This window comes from Rhinatrema bivittatum, chromosome 2 (genome assembly GCF_901001135.1).
Source record: "Rhinatrema bivittatum chromosome 2, aRhiBiv1.1, whole genome shotgun sequence".
NCBI lineage: Eukaryota > Metazoa > Chordata > Amphibia > Gymnophiona > Rhinatrematidae > Rhinatrema > Rhinatrema bivittatum.
The window spans coordinates 301,796,959-301,818,950 of NC_042616.1; the positions used below are offsets into that span (position 1 = coordinate 301,796,959).

Consider the following 21,992-nt stretch of genomic DNA (forward strand, 5'->3'; position numbering starts at 1 on the left):
AACAGGGGCATGATTAGAGATAGAGATTGTTTCTATTGTGGGCTTCCAAACCCTAGGGAATAATCTTTCAAAGATAGTCAAGGCTTGAGTGTTTTGTGTGGATTTGAGAAAAAAAGTGTAGTCTTGCTCCCCCAGGGTAAAGGGTCCTCCACATATCCAACAACCCCACTTCTTTACAAAGAAAATGCACTCTGACCTTCATCTCCTCCCTCACCCCCCAATCTCCTTTGCAGGTTTGCCATCTCTTCTCCAATCCACCACAATATTGAGATCTCCTCCAACTATTAATGCATACTTAGTTGCTATTGTTATAAAAAATAAAGTCATGGGAATATATATTTGGGGCATAGAGATTATAAAGGGCTATCTTTTGACTTTGCAGCACACCTAGCACAATTACATACCTGCCCTCATCGTCCTGGAGAAGATCAACCTGAAAGGGCAGTTGCTTATAAATTTACTATGGCTATACCTCAATGTCATCCAAAAATATAGACATTGGTCAACCCATTCATGCTTTAATTTAGTGTGTGCTACATCTGACAGTGCCTCTCCTTTTAGAAAGACAATCTGAGATTTTATCTACTTAAACATATTCAACAGCCTTCTGCATTTCAGAAGTGAATGAATCCCATCAACATTCATTGTTGCTATCCTAACCCTCCCCATGCTCCTGTGGTGTCAGCATAATAATGTAGCCATAATCTGTTAGGGCGAATCACCTCTGAAACCTTGATATATCCTGGATGCCTCCCAGCCAGAACATCCAAGTAATCGCATGAAGCCACAAAAAGCCTTGGTGTCTGAAAAATGAAAATCCCTGTTAATTTCAGCTCTCCCATGGACTGATTATACACCTCCCAAACTAACCACCCATTCATGCTCACAAAACAGAATTATCAAAAAATATTCCCCCAACTTGCTCCAAGGAACTACAACACCAACGACCTCACTCTACATGGGGTGTGCCCTAGCATTATAAACAGGAACAAGTATAAACAGTAAATGGATTTCATCACAAACCGATCTTGAAAAACATTCAAGAACCAAAATTGTGAGCATATATTCAGATATGCCCCATTAACCTGCTCAGGTATCCAACAAGTGCTTTCAGAGACAGGAATAAAAAATGTTACTTTTATCCCAAAGAAGAGAGAGAGAAGATATCCATGAGAGAAATGTACTAGACAGTGCTCTCCAACACCAACCAGTAGTACTTATAACATATAAACACTTCACAGTATAAAAACTAGCATTCTGAAGTCATGTTATGCCTCTTGGTTCATTCAGCTGCGTGTTAAACTTTGAAGTCTCCTCAGAGCAGTAGAAAAAAAACAGGGCAGAGTTTAGCTTCAGACAAAAAAATAAATAAAAAGGAACCATGAAATTCTGCTTCCTGCCTTCAGCTGTGAGACAGCCACATATTAGCCCTGAGGATGCCACAAAGCTAAAGCAGTTTGTTTCATTTTTACTGCTAACAGAAAAGAGCAGTGATCCATGCTTCCTGCTTTCCATTTTGACTCTGCTGTATAGGAGTCTTAAAGGAGCAGCAGAACAATAAAACAATGTCAACTCTGGAGAGAAAGTAAAGAGCAATAAGCCATGTTTCTTGCATTCTGTTCTGATTCAGCTGCAAATTAGAATGAAGGAAGCCACAGAAAAGGAGAAACAAAAAAATGTCAACTCCGGCCAAAAAATAAGGAGCATGTTTCCTGCCGTCTGGTGTACCAATGTCATGTAAATGCCGTGCCAAATTATACTGCGTTCAGATCACTGCTACACAAAACAGCCACGGTTATGCTAACGAGCCGCGAGCCTCTTAATTGCCAGTTTCACTCAGGAAGGTCATGAATCTATATGTGCTTCTTCTTTAGTAGTGAAAAGACGAACCTTCTCTTCATGGCCAGGTATGCAAGAGCGAATTTCACTCTTTTAATTTTAAAGACTAGAGCACACTGGTGCCATTTTTCTTTTTGGAGCACTACCACGTGTGCTGAATAATCATCTATCTTTTTATTTATTTATTTATTTTATTTAAAACCTTTTCTATACCAGCATTAGTGGGTACATCACACGTACATTGTTCTATACCAGCATTAGTGGGTACATCACACGTACATTGTAACAAAATGGTTGAAAATACATATAACAGGGCTAGTAAACAGTAAGGTAGGGGGCACACTTGAGGCAGTAAGGAAGGATAGAGCAACTGCAGAGAACTTCTTAACAAAGCAAATCAGAATAAATATATTGATTTATAGGACAACTCTCAATTACCAAATGAATAGAGATAAAAGTAATTGACTGAAGCTATATACATATGTGAGTGAAGTATGATTGACTGGAACTATATACATAAGTAGGTAAGGTGCAACTGGCATTATATACATATGTAATTGAGGTATAAATACATACAGAATATCTGGAAAGGGCTTTAAGGAGAGGCTTTTAGACTGGAATGTATATAGGGGGGGGGGGGGCGGCTGTTAATCAGGGAAGGCCAGTTTGAACAACCATGTTTTGAGTTTCTTTCTGAATTTAAAGTAACATGGTTCGAGACGGAGAATAGAGGGCAAGGAGTTCCAATGTGCAGGGCCAGCGATTTGTGAGGGTGCATTCTCTTGTGGAAGTGAGATGTGCTGTTTTTGAGGGGGGGAGGGGGCACGTGAAGGGATCCTTTGTTGATAGATCTCGTGGGTCGATTTGGGTGCGCAGCCATGAAGGGAAGGTCGAGCCAGTTGGAATGGTGAGAGTAGATGGCTTTGGATTTAAGCCCCAAGGGCACACAATCTAATTTATTTCTTCGGGGCTGCTCTGGCTAACCACTCCACCCCACACAGATTCTTAATCCTTAGGGGGACTCATTTTATGGGGGGATGCTCTTGCTTATGGCCCAGATGATGAGAAATGGTCACCATTGTGTCTGCTGTACTTTAGGTGCTTCTCTTGAGGTAAGAAGCTGGAATAACTCAGACAGGACCAGGTCTGGGTATTAAAATAAAGCTTACTGATTAATGGGCCGATACAGTAAGGAGCGGTAGGAAGAGCTGCGTTAGTGCCGGAAGCACAGTCCTGCTCACCTACCGCTCGATACTGTATTTAAATAGCTTGCAAATGCAAGCCGTGTCCAAGAAGTGTCTGTGAAGCGTTAGGCCCGCGCAACCCATTTTACTGTATAGGCGCTTAATACAGCGCCTATACAGTATCCTGGGTGCGCTGGTACCTGTCATTTCAAATGTCATTTCAAATGACATTTGAAATGACAGGCAGCAGGAAGTGGATCCCAACTTTAACCCATGAAAACCTAAAATCCCCTCCTCCCAAAGCGGCTCAACATGTACCAACTTACCTTTTGTTGTTTTTCAGCCCTTTCAGCCTTCTCTGCCGTCCTCCGGAGGGGGCAGCCGGTGGCAAAAGCAGCTTGCAGCGGTCCCCCCCCCCCCCCCCCCGTGCAAGTCCCGGTTCTCCTGGGAGCCAGCTCGACTTCTGGCTGACAGCTAACCCCCCCTCCCCCCAAAAGACTGCTGAGTTACGGCCTTGGAAGCGAAGCAAAGCGTACTTTCATGGGCTTGAGCGCCCAAATTGATGGGCGCTCAAGCCAATGAAAGCACAGGGACGGGCATGCGTGTAGATTTCTAGATGATACAAAATTATTCAGAGTATTTCAATCCCAGGGTAGGAGGCAAGCAGTCTCAAAAGTTGTAACCAGGACCATTGGGGAAATGATTGCCCTTGATGACCAGCCCTTGCAATTAGTGGAAAATGTGGGTTTCAAGCGTTTTCTGAAGGTCGTGGTTCTCTCCCAACTGATGAAGTCTCCTTTTAAACCATTAGCATCTGCTTCTTTGAAGTTCTTGTCTTGGAAAGTACTTTTCCTCATTGCAAACACATCAACAAGAGTTAAATGAACTCCAGTATTTCATCCACTACCCTTCATATCTACAATTCTATCACAACAGGGTGGTTGTTTGAACCTACCCAAAGATTCTACCAAAAGTAGTCTAGCTTTCCATATCAATCAATCTATAGTACTATCTACTTTCCTTCCAAGGCCCCATGCCTTCTTCCCATGAAAGCCCTCCACACTCTGGACTGCAAACAGGCCTTGGCATATTACAAAAGACACACAATCAAACACACAGCTCTTCACCTTGTATGATACTTACTATCTCAGGTTAGCAGACACCAATTGAATCTCATCCAACTGACTAGCCGATTCCATCCATCACTACTATGACTTGTCAGAACTGCAAGTTACAGACTCAATCAAGGCTCATCAGGTACGAGGTATGGCTCTTTCTGTTACTCATCTTCAAGAATCAAACATCTGCAAAGCTGTGATGTGGTCTTCTGTCCACACATTTGTCTCATTACTGCCTTGATAACATCTCAAAGATTGGCAATAGATTTGGACAAGCAATTTTATGAAATTTGTTCTTGCTATAGTCCATTCTCCATGAAGGAGTCTGGGTTGCTTAACAAGTAATCACTTGCTGCAACCCTCAACTTGATACTTCTCACATGTAATGGCTAATGCAGCCTACTTATCAACATAAAAGTTGTTTGTTTACAATAAACTGTGATTCCATAGATAGGAAATATTAATGGGATACCTACCCGCTATCTCCCTGAAGAGTCAACTACATAGCTAGATTCAGCTCTGTTACTGACTGAGGAGGCTCATGAGGCAATGCCCACATGGAAACTCCTCCTGCACAAGCTCGTAAGAACTAAAAACTCTACAGCTTGGACAGACAAATCTGTCCAGTGCCACCAGATGACATCACCCCACGTGTAATGGCTAATTCATCCTGCTATCTACTAGGGATGTGAATCGTGTCCTCGATCGTCTTAACGATCGATTTCGGCTGGGAGGGGGAGGGAATCGTATTGTTGCCGTTTGGGGGGGTAAAATATCGTGAAAAATCTAAAAATCGCAAAACCGGCACATTAAAACCCCCTAAAACCCACCCCCGACCCTTTAAATTAAATCCCCCACCCTCCCGAACCCCCCCAAATGACTTAAATAACCTGCGGGTCCAGCGGCGGTCCGGAACGGCAGCAGTCCGGAACGGGCTCCTGCTCCTGAATCTTGTTGTCTTCAGCCGGCGCCATTTTCCAAAATGGCGCCGAAAAATGGCGGCGGCCATAGACGAACACGATTGGACGGCAGGAGGTCCTTCCGGACCCCCGCTGGACTTTTGGCAAGTCTCGTGGGGGTCAGGAGGCCCCCCACAAGCTGGCCAAAAGTTCCTGGAGGTCCAGCGGGGGTCAGGGAGCGATTTCCCGCCGCGAATCGTTTTCGTACGGAAAATGGCGCCGGCAGGAGATCGACTGCAGGAGGTCGTTCAGCAAGGGTTCCGGCGCCTCGCTGAACAACCTCCTGCAGTCGATCTCCTGCCGGCGCCATTTTCCGTACGAAAACGATTCGCGGCGGGAAATCGCTCCCTGACCCCCGCTGGACCTCCAGGAACTTTTGGCCAGCTTGTGGGGGGCCTCCTGACCCCCACGAGACTTGCCAAAAGTCCAGCGGGGGTCCGGAAGGACCTCCTGCCGTCCAATCGTGTTCGTCTATGGCCGCCGCCATTTTTCGGCGCCATTTTGGAAAATGGCGCCGGCTGAAGACAACAAGATTCAGGAGCAGGAGCCCGTTCCGGACCGCTGCCGTTCCGGACCGCCGCTGGACCCGCAGGTTATTTAAGTCATTTGGGGGGGGTTCGGGAGGGTGGGGGATTTAATTTAAAGGGTCGGGGTGGGTTTTAGGGGGTTTTAGTGTGCCGGCTCACGATTCTAACGATTTATAACGATAAATCATTAGAATCTCTATTGTATTGTGTTCCATAACGGTTTAAGACGATATTAAAATTATCGGACGATAATTTTAATCGTCCTAAAACGATTCACATCCCTACTATCTACAGAAAACACAGTTTATGTTAAGCAAGCTTACTTACAGTAACTCTCAGGTGTATAAAATGAATTATATTGGAATATAAAACATGCATCAAGTCAGAAGCAACCCAGTTGACTAAACATACCATGCTTCTTTATAATACAAGATGACAGGGTGCTTACAGATAAAATTTGTGCCTGTACCCTTTTCTTTCTCCTTTTTATGTTTATTGATTTGTCATATATATTGAACATTATTAGTTTATTTGCATCATGGTCTGTCTGGCTGATTTCAGCTTCTGCTGAGTCATGTTTATTTGATCTCTCCCTTTCTCTGAGTGTACTTTTTTTTTTTTTTTAGCATTTTAAGAAAGGTGCATTTCTTAAAATCCAATCAAGTCATTCATAGCACATAAGAAAATAGTATCATAGCACTTTCCTTTCAGGACTTTCACCTGGATTGACTAGCAGGACTTGGCTTAGCAGGATAGTGTATGCAGGGGTTTGAATTTCTGGTGATTAGGGAACTGTGACTTAATATGATGCTAATCCAATGCCAAAACTAAAAATACTATCTATATTACATTTTGTCTAATTTGGAGGGAGGATCATACTTGTATTTTAATTTTGTTCTGATATTTAGTTTGTGTATGACCAACTCATTCTCTAGTGAGGGTAGGGGATAGGTTTACATTAGGGAACATTTTTATTTTATATTTTAATATCATTCACGATCATGAAAAAAACCACTGTGATCATGTAAAAAACCACTGTGAACCTCGTGTTTGGGAAAAGAGCAGTCTAAAATTATAAGACGAAAAAGAAATATTTAGAATTGTACTGTATATCTTCCATGCTTGCAGCAGCAGCAATGCTACTGATTAATTTCCAACAGGGAATCTTGGAGTGTGAACAAGAGATGGGCCATTTCAGTTTTCGTTATTTGTAAACTGGAATTCATGGTATGCAAGAATCTTGTGATTGAAATTCTGTTTTAAATGTTTTGATCTATCCCTGAAAGTCATAGTTTTACATTGAAGAAGCCTGTTTCTGTGGCCATCTAACTAGATAAACGACGCTTGACCGACGTGCCGCAAATGCGCAGTAGAGAGCAGCTCTACTGCGCATGTGCGGGCGAGCACGTCAGTCTTAGGCAGCGTCAGGAAAAAAAAAAGCATGGCGGCGGCGGTAGCGGCGGGCGGCAGCGGCCAGTAGCGAGGGAGGGAGGAGAGAGAGAGAGGGAGGGACGGACTGAGTGGGAGGGACGGAGAGAGAGAGTGGGAGGGAGTGACTGAGTGAGGGAGGGACTGAGTGGGAGGGAGGGAGGGAGGGACTGAGTGAGGGGGAGGGACTGAGTGAGGGGGAGGGGAGGGAGGGACTGAGTGAGAGGGAGGGACTGAGTGAGAGGGAGGGAGGAGTGGGTGAGTGTGTGGGAGGGAGGTAGGGGGTGGGGAAGAGTGAGGGGAGAGGGAGAATGAGGGAGAGGTGAGAGTCAGGGATGTAAGTGGAAGGGGGAGAGGGAGAATGAGGGAGAGGTGAGAGACAGGGATGTGAGTAAGTGGAAGGGTAAGAAGTTGGGGAGCAGAGAAAAAGGGAGTGGAGGAGGGCTGAGGGGGAGGGGATGGGATTGAGAGAGGGTGGGGAGTGACTGAGGGAAGGGGAGAGAGGTGGGAGTGACTGAGGGAGGTGAGAGTGAGGGGAAGAAGGCAGTGGGAGACAGAGGGTGAGTAAGACTGAGTGGAGGAAAGGGGAGGAGTGAACGAGGGGAAGGGGGAGAGAGGGAGAAAAAGTGTAGAAGGGTGCTGTGTTAGAAAATGGACTGAAAACATGTAATGTAGCCCGTTTTAACGGGCTTAACGGCTTGTTATTTTATAATTAACCTTCTTTTTTGCATATATGCAAAGACAATACATAGATGATGTGCTTAGAAAAAATGTCATCTTGATTACATAATATGTGCAAGTGACATATTGTTTGCTAGGATATAAAACCACCAAAGTAGTTGATATTCTATAGTTCCAGAAAGCCTACAGATTAACAGTCTTAATAGGCGTCCAATACCATAGAAGCAATTGACAAAGGTATGGGCTCATATTTTGGACCACACTTGTCCCTAGTGGTTAACTTCTTTGACAAAATGGGCTAATATTTCCTTCGTTCAGTAATTATGGCAAGTCTCTGATAAATATTTTGCCCTCCTTTTCATAGAAAAGAAGTGCCATTTGAACTTGAGGTGTCCGACAATGAGAAATGCATGCAAGATATTGTACGGAGCACACGCTGAGACACAGACCTAGGTTTGTCAATAGGCACACTAGGCCTGTGCTTAGGGCAGCAGAAATTGGGGGGGGTGGCGGCAACAGGCTAGCTGAAGATTTGCTGCCATCCAATAAAAATAATATAAATTATACTAATAAATATAATGTAAACTACTTTAGTTTTATAAAGTAATATAAAAGATGGAAATGGGTGCCAATTTGCTTTAGAATTTTTACATTTTTGCCACAGGATCTTCCCCTGAGCTGCCACAGGAAACTAGGGGGGGAGAGCTGTGGCTTAGACCTTCTGTCTCCTGTTGTCCAACCTTTGGGGGGAGAGGAAGAGGGAGATGACAGGAGGCTACAGAACCAACAGTGCCTTGGGGGTGCCAAAATCATAAATCGTCACTGCTAAGACAGGAGAAGTAGAATGAGCATCAATACTGGGTGCCTGCTCAGTGGCAGTGATTTGCCCCACCATATGGGAAACTAGAGTTTTTGTTCCCTGGATCAGGCCTTGAGAGCCTGCGGATGCAGCATGAACTGCCACTGGTAGGGGAAAATCTTGGCTATCACATTATGGCATGCCTAATGGCCAGACTTGAAGTGAACGCATGCTAGATTTTGAAAGGAGTGACAGAGCTGAGTCGAATAAAAACGTTCTACGATAGTGAGAGAAGGATATAGTAAGAAAGCTGGGATATTATGTTTGCTTATGATGCACTTTTTAATGCTGAATATGTATTTTGAATTTTAGGATTTTATTATATGTAACTATTGTAATTATTATATGCAATTACTGTAATTATTGTCATAGATGATTATATTGTATCTATTGTTGACTGAATGATATGTCTGTTGTAAACCATCATGATTGGTTACAGAATGACAGTATACAAGTACATTAAATAAGTATAATGGCTGGCTTAGACGAGGTGTGATATGGAAGGATTATAAATTGGGGGGGGGGGTGAGAGTTTTGAGGAGGAACAACACTGGCTAGTGGCAAATGGAATCTTATTACATTACACAAGACCCAGGACAGCTAACATTTCAAAACCTATAAATCAGCATATACATCAAATATATCAAGTGCAATAGCATACACAAACAAGGCAGCAACTAACCCTTCTTTTCCCCTCCTCTAAGGAAAAAGAATAAAATCCTATACTGATCCCATCCAAACACTACTAAAAACACACTCCTCTCCTGCTCAAAAAAGGGGTAATCCCATTTTGCAGTGGGCCCATAATGACGACAGCAGGCTGAGGCATGGCCAATCTTGCAGCACAACAAGAGTAGGAAGCAGCAGCAAAAGCCTGTAGCCTTGCAGTAGGGAAACCAAATAGCAAAGAGTTTTTTGTCCCACGCAGCAACTCACAGCTCCATCTTGAGAATGTAAAAGTAGAAGGCAGCCTGTCATGCTCTTTGTGTAGTCACAGCATACCTTCATGCTTGTCTCAAAAATGCAGCTGGGACACTGTTGCCTTGCTCTTTCTGGAACATCTGTAGCTTTTCTCAACAAGGCTGCCTCCTATTAACGTATACTCCTTCTCTTCACTGTTCTACAGCCTCTGGCTAACACATGCCAGGAAATCCTTCCTGTGCATCATGATATGCTAATTGGAGAAAATTATTTTTCACTCAATGCACAATAAAGCTCTAGAATTTGTTGCCAGAGGATGTGGTTAGTGTAGCTGGGTTCAAAAAAGGTTTGGATAAGTTCTTGGAGGAGAAGTCCATTAACGGCCATTAATCAAGTTTACTTAGGGGGTAATTTTCAAAGGAGTTACGCGCATAAATGTAACTACTATTGTAGCAATTTTCAAAAGCCATTTACTCACGTAAAGTGCACTTATGCGAATAAATCCTATGGACGATTCAATGGCATATATTGTAGCAATTTTCAAAAGCCCACTTACTCGAGTAAAGTGCATTTACATGCGTAAAACCCAGATTTACGCATGTAAATGCTTTTTAAAATCTGGCCCTTAGGGAATAGCCACTGCTATTAATTGCATCAGTAGCATGGGTTCTTCTTAGTGTTTGGGTAATTGCCAGGTTCTTGTGGCCTGGTTTGGCCTCTGTTGGAAACAGGATGCTGGGCTTGATGGACCCTTAGTCTGACCCAGCATGGCAATTTCTTATGTTCTTATGTCCCACTGAAATCCTTTGAGTAAGAAAGTTGATCCCAAAACCATGTGGGCCATGGTTTCTCATAGATGGCAAGGTGGCACTGCCCAAAACGTCTGTCTAGGCAATTCTGGAGGCATGGCTTTGCTGGACGCTAGCTGGTTGGACTGCAAGGAAGGTGACAGATTCCCCCCACCCTAACCACTCCAGCTTCCCATCTAAGGCTCAGAGCATGCTATTGTTTGTTCAAGTCAATGGACTCTACAAATATCTTCCTGGTGATCAATCTTATTTAGTTACATTTACTCCAGAAAATAAACCACTCTAGCTCAGTAAAGGCTGGTTCTTGCTGAGCTAGAAGTATAAGGGCAGAATAGAACTGCCTAGCTGTCATCTCTTTCCACCCAATGCCCCCTCACCAGAAGAAAACATAGGAGTAATGCTTCACAGCTCTTGTTACCTCATAAGAGATTTTTGTTCTTTTGAGTTTTTTTAAATGTTTTTTTTCCCAAAAGTATGGAAAAGACAAGCTAATTAAAGCAATTCATTGTCTCTTTATCTTGTCTCCCCCCCCCCAAAAAAAAAAAATAAATTATTAAAACTTGTATTAAAAAAAAAAATCTTCCCTTACCGGGGATTACAATGTTCATTTAGCGTACACCAAAACCTACTTTTATTCTGCATCACATTTATAACACTTTTCCTCTTATATTCTGGACTTTTTTTTTTTTAATCCAATCACATTCTTACAGCCTCACATTCACAATTTCACTCCTACATGATTTCTTTCGCACCCAATAGCGCCATCATAAAAGGTGGTGCTACTGGGTGCGAAATAGGCAGCGAAAAGGCTCCTTATCTTTTCGCCATCCACACTTGTCTTCACGGCGTCCACCCCGGTGCCACCCCGACTCCTCCTGTTCGGTCTTGATGCCGCCCCTTTTTAGTGATCGCGTGCGAAAAGTCCCTTTTCGTGTGCGATCGCTTTGGAAAATAACCCCCTAAATCCCTTATTAATTCCAGGAACATAACTATTCTACCTCCCTGGTAATATCTAGACTGAAGATCTATAAGAAATGTGCTGCCTTAACTATGTTAAGCCTGTTTCTTGTATGAGATTACCTATATATAGGAACTCCCTTATGTTCGTCCCCCTTACTCTATTGTATCACCTATTTGGAAAATGTTATATATGAAATGGATTTCCTTTTCCTTATTACGATATGTCATTTTCATTTTCTGGAAGTAAGGATTATCCTACTTGTATTTGTTGAAAATAATAAAAAGAAAAAGTCAGAGTAGATAATCAAGTTGCCAGAATTTTGGTAAATTTCACAGATACGAGTAGACTTTAAATAAGCCCCACGCGTAAATCCCAAGGTTTGCCTGCCAGGCCAATTTTTAAACTGGCCTGGCTACGCGTGTAAACCCCAGTAAACGATGAAGGGGCGGTCTGGAGGGCAGAGCTGGGCGGGGTTGGAGGTGGCTGGCACAGCGGCCATTTGCTGCTGTATCAGGGAAGGGTATCCTGGCGCGCGCAAGTTGTGGAGCAGTAAGCAACAAAATAAGAAAAAGAAAAGGTAAGGGGAAAGGGTTTGGGGGTGGGGAGGAGAGGGGATGGGGAAGGGAGGTTGGGGTAGGGAACTGGGGAAGGCCATGCAAAACCTGCATAACTCCACACCCCCCGCCCCCCGTGCGCGTCCCAACCATTTTATAGCAATCGCGCGCAAGTGCGCGCGTTATAAAATCAGCATATCCATGTGTGCGCACGCATGTATTAATATATACCCCAATCCTTTTACTCACAGTATTTGCCAGAATAAGCAAAACATACTGTGGGTAGTTTTGCTTTGATTCTTGCCTACGGAAAAGGAGGGTTTAACTTTGTGGGTACTTATCAGTGGCTATATATTTCAAGGCAAAACTTGACATGTCGTTAGGCAGGATAAGGAGGATGCCTTAGGTGGCAAAAGTTTGAGGCAACAAAAAGTGCCCCCCCCCAAAAAAAAAAAAAGAAAACAAAACAAAACACTTGTGCTACAGCCCTTTCAACTTGTAACTGGAACAGTAAGAGAGAACACATCAGTGGCTTGAAGAGCTCCCAAAGACAGCATCAGCGGTGCAGATTTATGACATACCCGTGGGGTTCCCAGGCTCCACATGTAGGAAGAAGATGGCGAGGATTTATTATGTGCACGCGAGGATCTCAGCCTCAAGCAGAAGACAGCGGCAGCTGCATAGATTTATGACTTGCCTGTGGGAGTCCCAGGTCCCACAATTAGAAAGACAAACCCTGGACTGGTTCTAGATTATGACATGCGTGTGTGAGTTCCCATACTCCGTGATCAGGAAGAAAGAGAAGATCCCATGAGTGGGGTGTGAGGGAAGGGAAGAGAAGAGAAGGGGGGGGGGGTGAGTGAGAGAGAATGGAAGTGGAGGGTATAAGTGAGTAAGGGGGTGACTGAGAAGGGAGGAAGTAAGTGTGTGACAGGGGAGGGAAGAAAAGCAAAGGGGAGTGAGTGAGATGGAATGAAAGGGAATAGAAGGGGTAAGTGAGATGGAAGGGAAGAGAAGGCAGTAATAATAAAGCGAGAGGGGAGCGAGAGGGAGCATGTGAGTGAGTGTGTGTGTGTGTGTGTGTGTGTTAGAAAGTGTGCTTATCTGAAAGAGAATGGACAAGGTTTGTGTATAGCTCCCCTTTCCCCCTCTAATGCAGGATAATTTCAGGGTGACTGGAAATCAAAAGTTCTGAGGTATGGAAAACTGGAAAAAATGTTTTATTCTTATTAGTTTTAATTATTATTGGATGCTATTTATATCTGCTGTTTTGGCACATTTTATTGGTTTCTATGAACTTTTAATATTTTATATGAATTTAATTTTAGAATGTTATTTTATTAAGTGCACATTGATATGTGGTTTGTTTGTTTTTTTAGTATGATTTTAATATTATGAATGTTTATTTCCTGATTTTCTTGTTTTACGAGGAATGGTGATGTTTCAGTTTTTCCATTGTTGCATTGCATGGAGAATTTGGCTTTTTGCAATTTTCAGTTCAGTTTTTGTCTCCATATCTCTCTCTTATTTAAAAGGTTTCTTACCTGCCTTCGATAGTTCAGGACAGGGTATAATTAATACATTATAGTTTATGGTCACTTTATTCTGTATTTGAGGGTCTGTCTGTGTTCTGGTGTATGGTAGAAGTGAGGTATTCTGTTGTATAGTTTCTGCGAAGGGATCTATAACAGACTTTCTTGTTTTGCTTTCTTAACATGGGTTGTATTGCTATTTTAGGGCCTACTGTAATATTTGCATGGTTGAATTTTCATGGGTAAGAGTCTTACTGTTTGCATGCTACAGTTAGTACAGTTTTGGTATGGGGGTGTTTATTATATTGTAATTGTTTTGTTCATGGCTTTTTGAGGACTAAGCCCAAACCAAACACATGTCATACTAGGCCTAATACCATATGGGCTCCAGGTGTCTCTTTTTTTTTTTTTTTTTTTAGGGTTTCCTCATTGGCATCACAGCAGTGCATGTAAAAATTATATCCATGTTGTGATAGTTTTACATCAGAAAACTGTACTGTGAAGGTCTTTTTTTTTCATATAAAATTGAATTTAAAATAATGTAGCTATAAAATCTGTTAATGCGTAATTTTTAGTTGTGTGAGTGGTGAGAACTTGGGGGGGGGGGGGGGGGTGCATAAGAGTGTAAGTTTGTCGAGCACCTGATACCTAAGAGAGTGCACCACACACATACCCTCTCCATTCACCCATCTCCCACTTCCCTAGGATGCAAATGTTGGGGAAGGGTGGAAAGCAGATGGTAGGCTTTTGAGGAATGTAGCAGGATTTCCAACTTCCCAGAAGTATTACAACACTATCTGCCACGCCTTTGGGATTTCTGACCTTTGCCTGCCCACTTTCCCAGCAATTCCAACCATGAAAAGGCCAGAGGCCAAGAGGGATACAACCTCCTTGCAATCTTTGTGACTTGACCTGTGCCGTGCCTCGGGGGAAGGGGGGGAGCAGACAGGAGCAACATCTCTACTTGCCTTCAGCACCAGATTGCCTTGAGCTGCCCCTGATGCATAGTTACTTCCCCCAACCTATTCTCATCCAGGGAATGCCTCCACACACATGCAGGTATCTATGTTGCTGATATTTTAGGTACTTTTACCCGCATAATGGGTGTGACAAAACTTAAAAAGTGCATTTATGTGGGTAAAACAGCATTTTACCTGTGAAAAGGGCTTAGATTATTGCCCTCATTATGTATGCTTTTGTGAGTTACTGAGAGAGTAAACCAATAAACCATAAACTGGTAAATTTATACCAGGAACGGTATTAAGATTTCTCTTTTGTGCTTTCATTGAGATCACACTGGTCATAAATCTTCTTCTCATTTGTGGACCTCTGTTTCTATTGTAGAAACATAAAAATCTGGAGATGTCTGAGGAAGAATATTCTTTTTTAAATGTCAAAAGGTCTTCAAAGAGAATGACAACTATAAAACACAGCACACCATTAGGATCTATTTTTTTCACTAAAATGTCATCACTGGAAGACTTGACAGAACAAACCAACCAGGCACTACTGGAAAACATTGAGGAAAGTAATAGGCCACTATCACCACCACCTTTTACACGACCTTTTCAAGATGAACTAATACATCAGCCAGAGGTAAAAACACTAAGCACCTTCCATAGAACAAGACTTTCAACGGTGTTGGCCTCGGAGGAATCAGTTGACGGGACCAGTTCAAATGCCATCCTTCCACCAGTGATAAGTAAAAATTCTAGAGAAATTAAAAGGTTATCTAAGAAGAGGACAAGAGAAACTTCACAAAATCTGTCTATCTTGCAAGCTTCTGGAATTCCAGGAATACCAGATGAGCAAAAGATGAAAAAAAAGAATAAAGAGAAAGAATTAATGATGGTAAATATATATTTTCATCTTTTCTTCGGGAGTGTCTTATGTACTTCTAGCTAGATCTCTTTTAATTAATCCAACTTATCAAACCTTACCATTTTCCCCCCAACCTGATATCTGTCAGAATCAAATAAAAGTGGGAAGTCTAATTTAGAAACATTGGAAATCTTACTTTAGAAGCCAATGCACTAAATTGCAAATACTACAAATTACAGCACTAATCAGATTTTAGCTTATACAGAGAATGAAAGCAACTGAAAAAGTGCCATGAAGATCTCAAAGCATCATGAAAAGTGTATAGCAGCCCCCAGAGTAGAAAGAACACCCCAAGATTCCAAATGAAGAGCAAATTACAACACAAAAATTGGTAGAAAGCCCTAGACATGGAGAAACCAGAGGAAATCCCTGGAGGAGGCCTGATATAATTTTCAAAGGAGCTGGCTAGTTAGGTTTGGAGTTGGTCTTCACTGGAGGCTAAGATGCTATTGACTATTGGTACCAAATTCTCTTTCACCACTCGCTTTTTAATGACCTGTGATTCAGAGAATTCAGAGCACAATTCTTCTTCTGAATCAGTATTTGCAAATACTACTTCCATTAATTTAGAAGCAATAATCATAAAGAAGCAAGGTTCTACTAGTTCTGGGTGCTGTATTTCTGCATCCCTTGCCTCTTAATGTGATATAATCTATCAAAAGCTAAATACCGGATGATACCAAAAACTTTAAGTACCTTAAGGGAATGGAGTTTGAAGAAAATGTCCAAGAGAGCATGAAACTGTTACAGATAACCAGGTGGGTGAGGCCTGCAAAAAGCACAGGTTTCCAGGATAAGAGCAAGAGTTGGCAAAAATTGTAGGAGAAGAGGATTTAGAAGGAACCTTGTAGACAGCCAGACTAGGGGATAGGTATGTATAGGGGGAAAATATTTGTTTTCATTTTTGGTTTGATTTGGGGCATGTTTTTTCAAAAATATCAATTCGTGGATTGTTTATTCATTTCATTCTTGAGAAAAAAAAAATGAATCAAACAATTAAAAAAAACAAACAAAAAAAAAACCCCTAGCCATAAAACGAGGCTTCCCGGCATGTCTCTTCACCTGTCTGGAAAAATGACATGGACAGGATCCCCCCTGGCCTCAACTTGCTCAGACCGTTGGGGATCTTCCTGTGAACCCTTGGCCCAGGCCAAACCCTCGGCCTTGCATAGGACAAGGGAGATGTATGTCATCGTCCTGACTCCAGGGCCTTGACCCAGACTCAGGCCCCATGCAGCAACCAGGTCCAGAGGTCAGGTCCCTAAGCCAGGACCTAGTCTTGGCTTTGGCCTCAGCCCAGGCCCAGAGCCCAGGCCTTGCAGCTGCTCCTGCATTGTCCTCTTCTTTTCTTCTGATGCTATCCACTGGGGTTGCCCCCCCCCTTATTCATTGCACTTTTGAAATTCATTTGAAATAAATGCACATACTTTCAGGGGCATGTTTGTCCCAGTCAGAGCTAATGTTACTTGGCTCATCTATCAGTAGCATATGCCTCTATCAGACTGGTAGCAGTCGTAATCCTTGGCGAGGGAGACCCATCCCACAATGGTGGTGTAAGGCACCAATGCAGATGTCCAATAAGGCACTGTAGGAGAGACAGACTGGCAGATGTTAAACTCACTCCAGTGGCCGAGTAGAGAGAATCCCAATGAGCAGTAGAAAGGGTAGGTGTTAGCAGTCCTTGGCAGAGGAGACCCGTTCCACAATGGTGGTGTAGGGCCCGATGCAGAGAGGTAGCGAGGAACTGATGAGAGACAGACTAGTAGAAGTTGTACTCACTCTATGTAGCTGATAGATGGATTTCCAGCAGGTTGCAGATTGGAGCAGGCACCAGGAAAGACACACAGGCCCTGGAGGAGCGAGTACCTGTAAGAGGCTAGGCCCCTGAGGAGCAGGTACCCAGGTTAGAGAACCCCGAAGGGTGAAGATAGTTTCCAATGGATAGAAGTGGCAGAGTAGCTTCAGACCGGGGCATACCGATCCTTGCTAACTTGACAAGAGTCAGCAAATGGGCAGCCTTAAATATGCAGAAGCATTGATGTCACTCTAGGGGGATGCCCCTGAGGTTCGCGCCAACACTGCAACAAAGGTAGGGAGCACACGTGCACGCGCCCTAGGAGGCCTCGGGTCAAGATGGCCAAACGCCACACCAGAGCCACTCCGGGGAAGATGGAGGGTGTGGCAAGGAGACACCATGGACTCCATTCTCCTGAGGCTGGTGAAGAAAGCTGAGAGAAAGGTGAGGCATGTCATGCGAAGTTGTCTGAGCCTGACAGATGCAACAGGTAGGACAGAGGTACAAATAATAGATGCACAAAACCTAAACCAGAGGGGTTTCAATCTCCAAACTAAATATAACCAAGAAACCTTAATTTGGGCATGGCATAGGGCAAAATCTCCCAAGCTGGAGCCATGAGGGAAAAGAATAATAGAGACTTACCTGAATACAAACTAGAAGAAAGGAGAGGAGTAAGAGGAACAGGTAGCCAACTAATATAATACCACAGGTCAAAGAGACAAAGATTAATTGAAAAGGACAAAAAAACAAGCATCAGGAGCTTCAAAAAATATAACTGCTAGATACAAGATTCGCTCATTCCTTTCCCCCCCCCCTTCCCTCTTGACCCCCTTTTGTCTTCACGTTTTCCCACAAATCACACCACACTTTCTTTGGAGTAATAAAGGCCGCAGTTTATTTTATATTAACCCGAGCCTCGCCTAGTACTTATAACATCATATAACAATCCCCCCTTTTTCCCCCCATTCTGATAACAGTCCAACAGCGCCCCCCACCGTTTCCAGTGGTAGAGCATCCCCAAGTAAACAGTCCAACAGCGCCCCCCACCGTTTCCAGTGGTAGAGCATCCCCTTGTAAAGCCTCCGAGCATCGGCCCCCCTCTTGCTCTTTGGCAATCTCGTGCAGCAGCCCCCCCGCACTGCACAAGATTCCCCCCCCCCTTGTAAACTTAACAACACAATGCAATAAACAACATTTGAGGCTCGGGTTTACCGCCACTGCGACGAATACAACGTTGCCCCCGAAAACACATTTCCAACAGTACCGGGTGGGAGGGTGGGCAAGCCTCAACCTACTGCCTCGGTCATTCCTCACCGACTGGCAGTTATTTCCCCCACCTTTTCTTTTCTCTCCTTATCCTCCAATCCTGCTCTCCTATTTGAATTCTATTCCTCCCATTGGCTACATTCCCCCTCGCTCACTCTCCCCCCCCTCCCCCCGCTCTTCCTTCCCCTTTGCCTAATGTCCCGCCCTTCCTTTCTCTCACTTGACTACAGTTATGTCCGCAGGGCCAGACAGGCTCGCCCTGCTTGAACTAACTGCTAGATACAAGATTCGCTCATTCCTTTCCCCCCCCCCTTCCCTCTTGACCCCCTTTTGTCTTCACGTTTTCCCACAAATCACACCACACTTTCTTTGGAGTAATAAAGGCCGCAGTTTATTTTATATTAACCCGAGCCTCGCCTAGTACTTATAACATCATATAACAATCCCCCCTTTTTCCCCCCATTCTGATAACAGTCCAACAGCGCCCCCCACCGTTTCCAGTGGTAGAGCATCCCCAAGTAAACAGTCCAACAGCGCCCCCCACCGTTTCCAGTGGTAGAGCATCCCCTTGTAAAGCCTCCGAGCATCGGCCCCCCTCTTGCTCTTTGGCAATCTCGTGCAGCAGCCCCCCCGCACTGCACAAGATTCCCCCCCCCCTTGTAAACTTAACAACACAATGCAATAAACAACATTTGAGGCTCGGGTTTACCGCCATAAACAATGACGACGTTAGTTGTCATTGTTTCCCCCCCACTGCGGTCCTCATATTACCAATCACCTGTGTGAAACCCTCCTGTATCGTAGTATTAAACAAATCGATACCTATATCCGAGAGATGTACCCCATCTGAACGAAAATACCCTGGGATCACCTCCCAAGCCCACTCGTGTCTCACCCAAAAACCCCCTTGCCTAACGACCCACTTACCAACCTGTGTATTTAACTTTTTAACCCCCCTACACCATAAGTGAGACTGCAGGAATTTAAAACGAACAATGATGTCCGACCACCCCCAATGTGTATCGGGCATGGCATTCATCAAAGTCCCGAAATCCTTCTTAATCTTAACGATCAAGTCCTTGCAAGATCCCGCGCCCACGTCGTTTCCCCCCAAATGAATAAGCACAATTTTTGGAAGCTCCAGTTGTGATGCACTTTGTTCCACCATGGATAGCAAGTTGTCCCATTTCATCCCTCGATGACTGAGCCATACGATCTTCCAACTCCTCTCATCCAACTCCAAGTTCAGCCCATACGGTCTGTGTTGCGCTCTATTCGCAGCCCAATGGATAAAAGAATGGCCCACGACCCAGACACATTCTTGTTGCCCCCGCACTGACTTTCTTTCTGAAAAGAACACATCAGAGTGAATTCCTTCACAACAATTCATTTGCCTCCTTAATCCGAATCGACCCCCCCTTGGCAAAGATAGAAAGCCCTACTATTTTTTTTTTTTTTTTTTTTTTTGACCTGCAAGCTTCCACCCTTATTTCTCCTGCCGAACGTAAGACTGAAAAGCCTTGGATTTCCATCTCCCTATCGATTGTATTGCTCTATCCGGCAGTCCTCCTTCTGCTGCCGAAGTCGCTGCCCCTATCCGAAACGAGTGTGACGTGAAATGTCGTCCCTCCCAACCTAAACAACTCAAAGCTTTCTTCAAAACTCGCACGAACTGATATACCGTCACCGGCCATCCATCCCTATGAATCAAGAATAGCCCATCCACCGCGGGTCTCACTGCCATAAACCTCATGACATACTCCACTGGACACACGCACCCGTCTTCTGCCGGAATTAATCGAATTAATTGACCCCTACCATATGGATCTACCTTGGACCTATGAATACACATGGTAACTATCCCGTCCCCGACCCATACATTTTGGACCTTCAAACCCCTATCCCCGGCATTGAATTTGGAAGATGCTACCAACTCTCCTACCCGCATAGCTCCAAAAAATGCTAGTATGAACGCCGTCTTAAACAACAGCACTTCATATTCGGACCAACAAACTTCTGGCAAACATTCCACTATCATCTTGAGATCTCTGTACCTTATGGGAAGACGCATGTCGGGCATAGCGCCTTGCTCCCGTTTCCAGCCCCTTAGAATTCTTTTAATCAAAAAACTATTTCCCGGATTTCCCCATCCATATAACTTCTGAAAAAAGGAAAATCCCGTCAAGTGAGCCCGTACCGCCGCCAGCGAATAACCACTAGACTTGGCCCACAAAATAAATTGAACCAGTTGATCTTCCGGTACCTTGCCCCTGCGCCATCCTTCTCCTCTTAAATAGCTTCCTACCACGCCATATCCTCTCACATATGCCCTCCAAGTGGACTGCGCCAGTGACTTCCGAATCAGCGTCCAAGCCTGCAACCCAACCGCCATAGCTGATCTGGCAACGTCTCTCCCACGTCCTTCGCTCCGGGCGCCACTCTTCGGAATTCCTGCCACTTGGAACGAGAGAGAGCATCGGCTATCACATTTAGTTCCCCAGGCACATGTCGCGCACGGATGGTCAGGTTCAACTGTAAGCAGCGAAATACCAATTCCCGTAATAATTCAGATACCCTAGGACATTTTGCTGACTGACGATTAATTACCTGTACTACACCCAAATTATCACACCAAAACAACACTCGTTTGTTCTCCAATTGCCCCCCCCATAAATATAACGCCACCACAATCGGAAATAATTCTAAAAAAGTAATATTTTTTGTCAATCCTCGCTCCTTCCAGTCCTCAGGCCATTGCTCAGCACACCACTGCCCCCGAAAATAGGCACCAAATCCAATCCCTCCCGCTGCGTCGGTATACAACTCCAACTCCGCATTGGAAACCTCATCCTGTTGCATAATGCAAACTCCATTAAACGAAGCCAAAAAAGCCTCCCACACTCCCAATTCTTCCTTTATTCTAGACGTCACTCTAATGAAATGATGTCCACTTCTAATGCCCCTCGTTGCACTGGACAACCGTCGAATAAAAGCCCTACCCATGGGAATCACCCTACAAGCAAAATTCAACACACCAATCAGGGACTGCATCTGACGTAAAGTCACTTTCTTTAACTGCTTGGTAGACCCTACTAACCTTTTCAACGTGTCCAACTTATCCGCGGGTAAACGCGCTTCCAAGGTGATGGAATCTAGTTCTATCCCTAAAAACACTAAACGGGAAACCGGGCCCTCTGTCTTTTGAGCTGCGATCGGCACTCCAAACTGACGTGCTACCTGTAGGAAACCGTGCAAAAGCCCCTGACATCTATCCATCCCCTCCTCCCCAACAAATAAAAAATCATCCAGATAATGCAAAATACCCCCCCCGCCCGTGTATTGTTCCGCAGCCCAATGCAGGAAAGTGCTAAATGCTTCGAAAAACGCGCAAGACACAGAGCATCCCATCGGCAGGCATTTATCCACATAATACCGCCCTTCAAATCGGAAACCCAGTAAAGGAAAACAGGCTGGATGAATGGGCAATAGACGAAATGCTGCTTCAATGTCTGCCTTTGCGAGCAACGCACCTCTCCCAGCAGCTAGGACCAAGCTGACGGCTGTATCAAATGAAGCATAACTAACTGAACAATAATTCCGTGGGATATAATCATTCACCGAACTACCCGAAGGATGCGATAAATTCAATATAAAACGAAACTTTCCCTGTTCCTT

At 44.1% G+C, this 21,992-nt stretch overlaps 1 protein-coding gene across 2 annotated transcripts in view; it reads left to right on the top strand.

Moving 5' to 3' along the window:
* The window catches only part of LOC115084600, a 56,471-nt gene that overhangs the window by 14,055 nt on the left and 20,424 nt on the right, over positions 1-21,992 (top strand). For both annotated transcript variants that reach the window (XR_003854604.1, XM_029589684.1), the window contains exon 2: positions 14,717-15,223. Coding sequence is in view for 1 of the 2 variants with exons in the window: in XM_029589684.1 (XP_029445544.1) it covers positions 14,717-15,223 (507 nt within the window). In the remaining variant the exon portion in view is untranslated. The remainder of the gene's footprint in view (positions 1-14,716; positions 15,224-21,992) is intronic.